Source organism: Callorhinus ursinus, unplaced genomic scaffold (genome assembly GCF_003265705.2).
Source record: "Callorhinus ursinus isolate GAN/ISIS: 27379988/994484 unplaced genomic scaffold, GSC_fseal_2.0 scaffold20, whole genome shotgun sequence".
NCBI classification, from domain to species: Eukaryota; Metazoa; Chordata; class Mammalia; order Carnivora; family Otariidae; genus Callorhinus; species Callorhinus ursinus.
In genome coordinates this window covers 32,835,881-32,849,000 of record NW_027397082.1, presented here as the reverse complement: position 1 = coordinate 32,849,000, position 13,120 = coordinate 32,835,881, and the positions used below count along the sequence as shown (strand labels likewise).

General features: G+C 42.3%; 1 protein-coding gene across 1 annotated transcript in view; it reads right to left on the bottom strand.

Moving 5' to 3' along the window:
* The window catches only part of FRMPD2 (FERM and PDZ domain containing 2), a 91,765-nt gene that overhangs the window by 39,811 nt on the left and 38,834 nt on the right, over nucleotides 1-13,120 (bottom strand). Inside the window, exons 13-15 of the mRNA XM_025880923.2 lie at nucleotides 12,409-12,564; nucleotides 6,667-6,852; nucleotides 1,107-1,254 (exon numbers count right to left, since the gene is read on the bottom strand). Coding sequence (XP_025736708.2) covers nucleotides 1,107-1,254; nucleotides 6,667-6,852; nucleotides 12,409-12,564 — 490 coding nt within the window. The remainder of the gene's footprint in view (nucleotides 1-1,106; nucleotides 1,255-6,666; nucleotides 6,853-12,408; nucleotides 12,565-13,120) is intronic.

Genomic DNA, 13,120 nt, shown 5'->3' with positions numbered 1-13,120 from the left:
TTTCATGGAAGGGTTTAGCATACTGCCTGGGAAAGTACAATAATAAATATTTCCTTGGCACTTCCTAAATACTCAATAAGTATTAACTAGTCTTCTGTGAGGTGTGGCCTCATTTCACCTAATAGTCTCTTTCCTAATTAAAGCCATTCTACATGCACATTGTTGAAAGCATGGTAAATCCTGAAAAATACACAAAAGAGAAAACAACACTGCCTGTGTTCCTGACCCACAAAGGTAATAATAAACCCACGAAGGTACTCTGGGGCAGTTCATTTCCAGATTCTTCCTTTCTTGTTTTGTAACATGTTAAAACCAACCCAGTTACTATCCTGGTGTTGAGGCCAGTGCTTTCCAGGGCAGCAGGCACAGGTGGCCATTCACATTTAAATATGTCAGTTAAAATTAAATTAAATTAAAAATGTAGTTCCTCAGTTCTATCTGCCACCTTTCGAGCGCTCAGTAGGTACACACTGGGAGTAACCGTATACACACCCGTAGTGGGACCCCAGAACGAACAGTGTGCACTGTTCCATCATTGCAGAAAGTTCTATCGGCACGAGGTACAGCTTCGTATTTTGCGTTTCCTCACTTAGCGCCATATCATGCACATTTTCACGTGTCATCGTTCTCTAAAAACTGACTTTAATGGCTAAATTATAGAGCTGTGTTGTGATTTATTTCACTAGTCTTCTCTCTTTGGAGACTTAGTTTGCTTCCAAATGGTCCCTGTTATAAATAACGTTCTAGTGAACACCCATGAGCATAAACTTCTGTGTACTTCTATATTTAATCACCTTTGGATAAACATCTGTCTACAAGCGAAATTGCAGGGCTAACGGACATAGGCTTTTTAAAGGCTTTTGATATATTCTCCCAACTGTACTTCGGAAAGATGGTATCCATTTACCCCACCCCCCCATGTTATTTATTTTAGCATTTACCAGTTGAAGAAAAAAATGTATGTCACCTTAATGGTATTTCTTGAGTCATTAGAGAGATCTAAAACTTTTTAGAGGCTTCTGGGTCAACTGTCGATATTTATAAAAATTGTTTTATGGAATAATAAACTTTCCGAACTGGAGGTTGAGAATATAATGTCTACTCACCTGCTGCAACAGGCAGGAAGCTCGTCTGAGCATTAAACCCATGCTGGGCAGAACAGAGTCCCAGTAAATATTTACAGGTCTTGGCTGAATCAGTGACAAACGTGTGCTTTTTCCCAGTGATGCTGCTTGTGATGGTGAACTTCTTTCGCTGAAGGAAGCAAACACAGGTTTTCATATGTTGGTTATGTTTACCATCCGTTGAAGCACAACTATCCAGAGTTATCAAATCCTGGAGCCCTCAGTTCGGGACCAATGTACTAGGCATCCAGAAGTGTATGACAAATGTCTGATCGTGACCCAGTATTGTTTCTTAGATTAAAGAAGACTCCTCTTTTTATTTTTTTCTTCATTCACAAAGCAAATGTTTGTTTATCGGGCAATTGCTAACTGCCAAGAAGTGCGCTAGGTGAAAAGCGTATGAAATGAGTCAGGTACACACTTGGCCTTCAGCAAGGAGTGAACACAATCCTCAGTGTGCATTTCAAAAGGCCATAAAATATACCTATAATTTTCATTACACAAACTCCCAGAAGTTGCAGACAAAATTTCAGCTAGCGGGGTTATAGAAAAGATAAGATTGCTGTATGCATCCTCATATTTTTTGCTGTTATGGGCAAGGCTCTGTTCTAAGTGCTTTCTTGATATTAATTCATTTCATCCTCAAAGCTACAGAATGAGGGAGGTCATACAATTGTCCTTATCCTACAGATGAGGAGATACACCAAGAGTCCTCAGAATGCAGCAGAATTCAGGTCACATCACCAAGAAATGCTTCCCCACATTTACACCTTCAGGGCCCACATACAAAGTGATAATATTGTACAGCTCAGTGGGATAAACTAGAGAGGATTATCTATATGGAACTGTCTATATGGAGCTTTGGGGGAAAAAAATCCGTGACTATTTTCAATACACAATGTTAATAAAAACAACAAAATGCAAAGTAATAGAGATGATATTAAATACGAATTTATATATAACTTCTAAATAAAATCTCTAGATATTCTAGGTATTTCAATAAAAGCCTTGAGCTTGCTCTTAGAAAGATAACTTTTATAAATATAGGGCTTATGCTTGAAAGGGTTCCCTGGAACTCCTGATCCTTGTTAATGCTAATCCCTTTTAATTCATAATAGTCACCGTTTCCCAGAAGCTCCATCCACAGGGTCAAATATTAACAAAAGGCAGATAATTATTCATCACTTTTCCTCTGAGAATTTTTTTTTACCCATAACCTAATTTTAAATAACTTGAGCATTTTCTAAATGTTCATTCACTTTATTGACAAGTGTAATGTTGAACCTCCTTCTACTAATGTGAGTGGATTTGGAGTCCAATTGAACTATACTATATCTAGTACTTTTAAAAATAATGTATTTTCTCAAACACTCATAGATGCTGCCCTGCTAGCCTTAATAATTTTTTCTTAGTATTCAAATTGTAATGACACCTGAACTCCAGCAGTTGAATATTTGCTTTTCCAAACTTAAATATTTGCTTGGAATCCATCCCCTTTGTCAGTACCCGTTGATATGCTCTCATATAGTCTTGACAATTTTATATTAAGTGCACTCAGGTATTAAAAAATTTTAGATGAGTATGTCATTTTTTTAAAAACTAGTAACTATTCTTTAACAAATCTGAGAAAAGAGAATCATTCACACATATGCACACACACACACCCCCCAATATTTCTTTCAACTCATAAACTCTTGGCAAAACTCTCCTTTTAGACGCTAATGCTTTAAGGTATTAAGCACCACAATAAGTGCAATTTCCAGGCATAAAGCTGAAAACAGTTTCAACTGTGTTAGTTTGGATTTCTTCTCCATTTTGATAACATCATTTGATGAGAAATCCATATCTGCAAGCAAACTTTCACAGAGACGAGCTCTGTGAACAAGATGATGTCAAACTTTTTTTTTAAAGATTTTATTTATTCATTTAATTGACAGAGAGGGAGAGAGACAGCGAGAGAGGGAACACAAGCAGGGGGAGTGGGAGAGGGAGAAGCAGGCTTCCCGCCGAGCAGGGAGCCCGATGCGGGGCTCGATCCCACGACCCTGGGATCATGACCTGAGCCGAAGGCAGTCGCTTAACCAACTGAGCCACCCAGGTGCCCCAAGATGATGTCAAACTTGAATCTCAGAGTTTCCAGTACAAGCAAAAAAACTTATTTACGCCTCTGTTGTTGCAATACAAACACACTTGGTGCTTCCATAACATCACCCTTGTTTCAAAGCATTGTTTTACCATTTCGAATATTTCATCCCCTGTAGTTTTATTGCTATTGCTGTTTGTTCACCCGCTAGTTTGTGTGTCTGGTCTGGTATCTCTTTGCAGAACAATGATGCTTTTCCAGATGGAGGCAGATCTGCCATGGAGCTAAGGAAGCTGAGGGGGCCGGGAGGGGCTCTGGCCAAGTCTTCACCTGTTCTTGTAAAGTGCAGAAAGCAAGCTTTGAAATGTTCAGAGCTAGAGGCCAGTCTGACAGAAATCTCTTTCAGTTGTTGGAAATGAAAAACTGACCTAATGCTCAAAAACACCCCGATCAAGTGGCAGTTCTGTCCTATCAGAAATATACTAGATACTGCGTTCTCAACACATCACACAGTGTTTTTTCCTTTTCTGATGGAGAATCACACGAAATAGACTGTATTCAATTCCCGGCACTTGTAGTCCAGAAATCTGCGGAGGCACGCAAACAGTAAGTGTGACTCTGTGCAGAGCTACAGGCTTTATGCATCTTCGCAATAAGAAAAATAACTTCCAGTCAGCCAAGCTGGAAGAAAGTTTAAATTATACTTCTATTGCCTCTACAGAAAATTTTACAAAAGTGCTATGATATAGAAACATCATCAGAGCGCACACCACCAACATTTGAAAGAAAAAAAGGAATTCCAGTTTATCGGGGAGGGAATTAGTAACAGTAATTGTTTTGGACTTGATGGTTTTGCACCAGTTGTTCCCATTTTTATTTTTTTAAGATTTTATTTATGTATTTGAGAGAGAATGAGAGACAGAGAGCACGAGAGGGAAGAGGGTCAGAGGGAGAAGCAGACTCCTCGCTGAGCAGGGAGCCCGATGTGGGACTCGATCCCGGGACTCCAGGATCATGACCTGAGCCGAAGGCAGTCACCTAACCAACTGAGCCACCCAGGCACCCAGTTGTTCACATTTTTAAATTGCAAGTTGTGGCAATTTCTTTTCTCATTCTGAAGGAATATTCACTTTCATTTCGTAGTTTGCGTTCAAAACTTTGTATTTTTTTTTCTTAAAGGGAGCCTTACCAAGCCTGTATCCTCCCCTGCTCTCTGTGCTCCTCTTCAGGCTTTCAAACAACTTTGAATAACTGAGAATGGTTACCAACATGGGTAGGGTCGTTGTTCCACAACGAAGCCTTTCTCGACTGGATAATCTTCTGAACTAACATTGTCTCTGTCACAGACAGGCTGCCAATGCGCCTACAAATCATCAGCTTCCAAAATGGCATTGTCTTCTAACTGTATTGCTATTTCCCTGCAGGCTAGCAAGATGAATGGTCTGCAGTTGTCTGAAGAGTCTTGGTGTCTGCTATTAATTAGGCAAATTTCAAACCAACTTCCCGAACTCATTCTTGCATTGTTCAGAGTTCTGCATTTTGTGCTTGCAGAAGCATGAAGAGTGACAGTCATTTTCTGTGCAAGATGCCTGATTTCTGGCAAGCAATTGGTGACATCATTTCATGGGATGACTTTTCCATAAAAAAAAAATATATATGTATTCATGCTGAGGAAGACAGTCATCAAGGCATGGAAATCCTAATTAGTGGAAAGGTTGTTTTTTTTTGTTGTTGTTGTTATTTTAAGCTACTAAGTTGTCTTGTGAACCTGATGACTTTCCAGCTTTAGTCAAGAAATTGTCCCTGGGCATGGGAAAATAAATACCTATAAACATTAAACCAACTTAAATATAAAGCATTTACTTAAGGGGATTGTTAAACTTGATAACTTCAAAAATTCTATTTTTCAAAATTACATTTTAGGTTATCTGCATTTTTACAAATGTCCTAAAACAAATTACATTGAAAAATTTAAACAGTTAACCATGACGTAAATAAAATAGGAAGCAATGCAATAGTATTGAATTAATTCAGTAATTAAAATTCCTCAAATAATCTTTCAGTTGAATTAAAGTAAGTTGAGTCATTAAAATTATAAAAAACTTACAAATATAAATATTGTTTACTTTTAGAGATGGTGAAAAACATTTGGGAAAAGTTTCCCGATAGTGTAGTACAAGCCACTTTAATGAACTCAATTAAATTCTGTTCAGTTGTTTTCTTTTAGATATAAGCTTTTTTTCCAAAGACAAACAACAATCTATCGTGAAACACTATGAAGGTGGCGCCTGGGTGGCTCAGTTGTTTAAATGTCTGCCTTCGGCTCAGATCATGATCTTGGGGTCCTTGGATGGAATCCCACGTTGGGCTCTGTGCTCAGTGCAGAGCCAGCTTGTCCCTCTCCTTCTGCCCCTCCCCCCTTTGTGCTCTCGTGCACGCTCTCTCTCTCAAATAAATAAATAAAATCTTTAAAGAAAAGAAAGAGAAACACTATCAAGAATCATGCTTGAATATGTCAACCTCAACAGCCAAGATGGAAAAAACAAAGGAAACATTAAGAAAATGAATTAAACCAATTATGCTCTACTTAGGAAATTCTAACATCAGATAATGATCATAAAAACAGGAATCTAGCCAGGAGGAAAATTCTTAAAACCCTAAGAGAAAATTAAATAGAGAGAAAAAGCTAATTTTTTTTTATGGGCCAAAAGACGAAGACCTTCACAATTGATAAGGAAATCATCACTAAAGGAAAAGGCGTACTGGCCGGGGTGATCCACGGGACGAACAGGAAGATTAGGTACTGGAGCAATCTGCTGTGGGGACACGCATAATGCTTTTGGTGGCAAATCTATTGTAACTAAAATCAGGAAGTATATAAATACTCATGCAAATGGCGTTGAAATACAATTTCAAATGTGATACATTTAATAGGGATTTTTTGTTTCTAAAAAACAGCTTTTAAATGTTCAGTGGGCATCAAAGGTCTGCAGTCCCCAGCATCCTGTAGCACACCTCTAGTTCCTGGGAGACAGGATGGATGCCTCAGTACACTGTGTGCACAGGGAAAATTTAAAACACAAGGGAAATGTTTCAAAACCTGGCAGATATCACTCCACCCACAGTAGGCTCTCCTCTCCCATCTCCCAACACCAACCTTGCTCTCAGCATCTGTGGATTCCCCAAATTAAGAGAACTCTACCCACAGGAAGGTGTAGCCTTTTCGGCTGATGGCTATTCATGGGGGTGCAGAGCGACCAGACAAGAGACTGTGGGGAGGAAACAGCCTCCTGGGGACTCTCCAATCCCCGGGTAGGCTTCTTCCAAATATGCCACAGTGCTTATCTGTGACTGGTATGAGCTTATCTGCTCAGGAGAAGATCAAGCAACCCCACTGCTCCTTTCAAGGGGCAAGAGATCAAAGGGAAATGAAGAAGTTATCCACTGAGGTACACTCACACAAGTTGAAATCTTCCTGATTTCTCTCCACTGAAACCGCAAAGTTGCAATTCTGCTGTTGTTTTTCACTTCATATACTATGACGCCCTTGGCACAGATCCCCAAGGCCATCTCTCCTTCCCCCCTGGTCTTCTCTGGGAGAACTTGATGGACCAGCACACCATATTCCGGGAGCTGCTGGGTGACCTGCAGCAAGAAAAATGCCAATTTAGGAGGGACAGTCCCACTCATCTAAAATAATTGGCTTCAAACCAGTTCATGAGAAGAATTTTAACAGATGTTCTGAAAACAAAAAGAGTGGGACTCTGCCAAATAAGTTTAGGAAAACACTGAGCTAATCCAATCTCCTTGTTATAGGATTTCTCCTCATCTCTAATATGATAGCATTTCCTATTTTATTAACCCTGGGGTTCCTTTTTCATGGAGTACCTAAAGCAACACCTGGAAAGCAGATACTATGAAAATGGTACAAGAGAGTAAGAATATTCTGAATGAGTTTTTAGAATTCAGACTCTTCTGGGTCACCTCAAGGTAAGGGATTCCTTTTCCCAATTCCATCTATCAAGGTCTATTGCAATATTATCTGCTACAACTCCTTCATTTTACAAATGAAAAAACTGAGGCCCAGGTATAGAAAGCAATCTTCCAGATGGTCAGCATCACTGTGAAAGCAAGATAAACCATGAACATCCTGCAGGGCAAAAAAGCAATCACTGGCCTCTGTCACCATGTCACAGTGCATTGGTGGGGTCCCTACAGCCCAAGGTCGGTCCTCAGTTTACCAGGTCAGAAGACTGAATTTTGTCAGAGCCCTGAGGGTCAATCAGGGATGGGGACTGCATCAGGCCCATTAAATTCTTAAGAGATTGGAGTATAAACCAGATGCAAATGTTTTTATGTCTGAATGGTAATCACATCTCTGTCCTGGTGTCTACCATCTGCATCTTCACCTGCAAGATTCCAGGCCTCATCAGAAAGCTGATGTACCTGGACTCACAGCAGTGACTTCTTGCTCCAGAAAATGGAAACCCTCTTGGAAGGGTTCCGTTGGTGAGATCTGTAACCCATCTCTACCCATCAACACAGAGCACTCTGTCCAGGCCAATTTCTCCCACCCCCAGACAGGGTATAACAATAGGGACAAATTAGGACTTCTGAGAGCTCCTTTCTCAGGATCCTTGCTGTACTTTTTTTCTTCTGTTAATAATCTCTGCAGACAGGTTATGCTGCTCTTCACATGATGTCGATTAAGTTTCTGGGCCTTGAGCCTGCTTGTTTTGACTCTGGAAACACTGTTCATCACCATCCTTGTCATCAGCAGTAGCATCTAAAATACTATTTATTGAGCACTCAGTGCTGAGATATCCAATGGCCAGACTAGGCCTGTGCTTAAGGTATTAATTAGGGCCATCCCAAAACCCAAAACAATAAGGTAAATTCTTTTAAATAATTGGATGTGATATTTCAAAAAAAAAATTAAAGCCTTAAAATAGTCTTTGCTGGACTAAAGATGCCTTTGCTAGATTTGTCTACATGTTTTAACTGTTCAGTATTTAATTTTAGTTTTTATTTTATTTTTTAAGTATATAAAGAAGCGTGTGATCCTGACGTACTTGGAGTGACAAAATTTTTATTTTTTTATTTTTTTTTTTAAAGATTTTATTTATTTATTTGAGAGAGAGAATGAGAGAGAGAGAAAGGTCAGAGGGAGAAGCAGGCTCCCTGCTGAGCAGGGAGCCCGATGTGGGACTCGATCCCGGACTCCAGGATCATGACCTGAGCCGAAGGCAGTCGCTTAACCAACTGAGCCACCCAGGCGCCCTGGAGTGACAAAATTTTTAAATGGCAAAGCGTCAGAACGCCTGGGGGGCTCAGTTGGTTAAGTGCCTGACTCTTGATTTCCGCTCAGGTTATGATATCAGGGTCATGAGATCAAGCCCCACATCGAGCTCTGCACTGCTTAAGAGTCTCTGCCCACACCCCACCTCTCTTCAAAAAAAAATAAAATAAAATCGCAAAACACCATTGTAAACATTTCCCATGCATTATGCTGTTTAATCTTCACAGCCGTCACAACAGAGAGGTGTAGCTATCTCTTTTCAAATGACAAAGCAGAGGCACACTTAGGAGCCAGAAACAGAAGTATAAGTCTGTCTGGTTTTTTTTTTTCCTTAAAGATTTCATTTATTTATTTGACAGAGAGATAGAGCCAGAGAGCACAAGTGGAGAGAATGGCAGAGGGAGAGGAAGAAGCAGGCTGTCCACTTGAACAGGGAGCCTGATGCAGGGCTCGATTCCAGGACCCTGGGATCATGACCTGAGCTGAAGGCAAACGCTTAACCATCTGAGCCACCCAGGTGCCCCAAGTCTGTCTGTTTCTGAGTCCTCACTCTTAGCAACTAAAATACAGAGTTCCCATAACATTTGGAAACATGGGTGAATACACATAAGATCCTCAGGGGCATTTTTAATCTGTAAAAAAATAAATAGTATTATCTCTCTCTCCGTGCTCTACTAGGGAATCTTCTGGAACACCTCTCCTGGTCATTCTGTGTTGCGGTTGCTAATTGTCCTCTGAGAGGGTCACTTTATCTCCATGTGCTTAGGGGCATCTCACTATTTTCTCCTTCTCCCTCCAGCGGAAGCCAGGTTTAGACTGGACCCGGGCTCTCCTGGCTCCCAGCCTATGCAGCATCCCTGCTGTATTGAAAACTGTTGGAACAGAGGCTCCTGGGTGGCTCTGTCGTTCAGCGTCTGCCTTCGGCTCAGGTCATGATCCCAGGGTCCTGGAATCGAGCCCCGCATCGGGCTCCCTGCTCGGCAGGAGGCCTGCTTCTCCCTCTTCCACTCCCCCTGTTTGTGTTCCCTCTCTCGCTATGTCTCTCTCTGTCAAATAAATAAATAAAATCTTAAAAAAAAAAAAAGAAAGAAAGAAAACTGTTGGAACAGATGGGACTGTTTCATCAAGAGAGTCGTAACAACTCAAATCCTTTGACCCTATAATTCCATTCCCGGGACTCTGTCCTAAGAAAATGCACTGAATAATCCAGACAAACCCTTCTCATAGTGACCCAGGGTGCAAACTAGCAGGCTTGGGGTGGGGGACAAGCTCCCAGAGATAAATATTTCCTAAAGTACTGCCTTAAAAGGGATCATTGGGTAGCCTGTAGAAAGGATATTTACAAAGCATTTGTAACTATCTGGGGCGTGCATATGTTATATGCTAAGTGGGGTAAGACACAGGATATAACCAGTATGATTTCAACAGCTGAAAAAAAATTAAAAAGAAAATGTTTTAATAGTATATAGAAACCCCTCCTTTATGTGGGAAAAAAAATGGTTCCCTGGTTGAAGAAGTTTGGAAAACATTGAGTTAACTTCGAACAGGTTGTTCTGGGATTAATATGCTAATGTAGTTGTGAATCTTCCAGAGTATGTTATTCAGTGTTACCCACACTGGATTTCCGCCAAATCTTCTTCCAGTGTGAGATGATGAACTAGCAGAATTAGTCATCAGTGAACCAGAGGCCAAGAGGCACCATCTGATAATGGAAGAGAGGAACCCCGAGGAGCTGTAATTAAATAATCCAGTGGCTGTTTATGGAGTGACTGAGCTCTGAGGATTCAGGGCCCTGAATCTACAACCTAGTAGGGAAGACAAGAAATGTACAGAAAAGACTGCAATGCAGAATGTCTTAGCAATATATATCAACAATGTTTCAAATGTTCATAACCTGAGACCCTCTAATTCCACTCATGAGATTCTATCCCTAAGGAATTAAGCACAAACTCAGCTAAAGACTTATGTAGCAAAAGTGGTAATCTCGGTATTGTTTAAAATAGTCCCATATTTAAAACAATGTATGTGCCAAACAACAGAGTATTGAGAAAAAATTTAGGGTACACCATGTGTTGGCTTAAAATAGTTTCAAAATGTTGGTGAGGTGGGATTATAAAAATACACAAATCTGCATGTACAATGTAAACCCAATTTTAAATGTGTATACACATGAAAATGCACAGAACAGAGAGAGAAGAATGAATACAACAAAATATAATTGTGCTGTCTCCAGAGGGCAGAATCATGAGCAAATTGTTACTTTTATAATTATGGGGGGAAAGATTTGGCTTAACTAACACTCACCCGAACGAGGAGGGTCCCGATGCGCTATGGGGGTCACAAAGCCCCCTGGGGTCTCACACAACAGGGGCGGTACACAGCCCTCGCATGCCCAACCAGCCAGCATGGGGACCTAAAACCCAGCGATCTTTGAAACTGATAATATGGCATGCAAGTGAAGTCAAATCCATTCGCCGTTTTCCATCAACGACTGAAATAAAGTCTTCCTGTATTTCTGCTTAAGAGATGGTGGCTTCCTTCATAATCAGTTTTCATCATTCAGCCAGGAGACGGAGAGACACAGAGAGCAGGACAAACAAAGCTAGAGACTGGGGAGGGGTGAGCAGGTGGGCATTCTTGGTCCTACAGAGGCCTCTGCAGGCCCAAGTCCTCGGCCCGCCCACTGGTTCTGTGGTTCTGCCTCCACCCTCCATCGGATGCCTGCTGATGGCTTTGAGGTGCCCCCTTGTCCCTCATCAAAGGAAGCCTGCTTCCTCTTGACAACGAACATGCCCGAAGGCTGGATGATAGAAAGCAGTGAGGAGTGCCTTTCCACCAGGGCTTCTCACACGAAGTGCTTATAGGTCGACATGTGTGAGGTCTTGCAGACAGTCTGCTCAGTGACAGACCAAAAAGAAAAGGCCAGATCTTGCCTGGGCAGTTCTGCTTTCAAACGCCCATCTCTATTAAAGACAAACAACATGGACACTCTTCCTATCCATCTTGGGAGACTTTTCTACAGAGAAATGTACAAATCCGGAGCTTCTTTTGAAACTCCTCCTTAGCTCTAAAGGCCAGCCAGGTATCCTGCCCTGGGGAAGCCAAGCTGGGGGGGGGGGGGGTAGGGGGAGGGGGGTCCTCCCACATGTCCCCCCAGCTCCATCTATGCAGGCAGAGTAGCCACTCCCTGACTTATCATTATCATTTCTCATCACACAGCACCCTGTGCCTGCCCCTGGGTACCTGCCTGTCCTCCCCATGAGACTCGGGATTCCCTGGCGGAAAGGAGCATATCCTTTCTGTCTCCATTCCACATGGCGCCTGGCCCAGAGCAGGTAAGTCATGGAGTGTGCAAAGGTTCTTCATCCTAGGCTCCATGTGTACCCACAGATATGGGGGGCTCAAATGCCACTGCTTTTGCTTGAGGGCTGAAGAGAGTGCAGACCAGAGCTGTACCCATCTGCATGGACCACACCATCTGTGCTATGCTGAGGACAGTTGCCTGGAAGGCTGGAAATTTGAGGTCTTCCAATGGCTTTGCTTTGGGCTTATACCCCAATTCTGCACTTCAGTTGCCCCATGTGTCTCTGTGAGAGATGTGATCTCCTCATTCAGAGAAAAGTGACTGTGAGCTCTATGGTTTAAGAAGGGCCCTGCCCTATCTGCCTAGCCCAGTAAATCCTACCCATTTGGGGGGATCATTCCCAATGCCACCTGCCTCCAGAAGCCTCTCCTTGCCCTGCAGGATGTTAGAGCATTCTCCCTCCCAAAGTCTCACGTCCCTTGCTCATACCTCCATGTGGGTCTGAGCACATCTGGCCCCCCAGAGAAAGCTCCACAGGGAAGGGCTGGTTGCATGCCCTTGAACACCAGCACCCCCTCCAGAGGTTCAGAGGCCTCACCCTCAAGAACTCCAGCTCGGCATCCTCTCTCCAGAGCACAGGACTGAGACGGTGCATCTCTGAGACTTCAACGTGGACCCGGAGAGCAGTCATCCTCTCAATCAGACTTGCTGGGACATAGTCTTCAACCCGAAAATAGGCTTTACTCTCTGTCTGCTGGAAAGAGGCAGAAGAAAAGCAGCATAACAAGATGCCTTCTATGGGATGCTGAGCACAATAGAAACCTGTCTGCGATCCAAACCCCAGGTAGGTCCTCAGGCCAAGGATGCCCCCTTGAAATGCCCACCTAGGGTAGCATTTTCTACTGTATTAGAGGTTGGCCTAACCCATGTGACATGAATAGAAGGGAGAGAAGAAAGGGGCCACCTGTCTTTGAGACCCTTCTGTATGCCAGGTGGTCCTCAGAACATGTTAGCTCCTTCGATCCCTCAGTAATCCTATGAGGATGATATTATTAGTGCCACTGGCAAGATGAACAAAATGAACAAGGAAGGAAGTCATTCAACAGGGCCAAGATCACACCACTTAGTGACAGAAACAAGATTCCATCACCCAAAGTCCTCACACATTCCATGATGCCACATCACTTCCTGAAAGGCACAGCAAAACCCTGGCCCTAAAACTTTGTTTCTTTTATTCACTTAGCATTTGTGTGTTGAAGTCTCAGAGATGCACCATCTCAGTCCTGTGCCATGGACTAAGAATCCTCAGC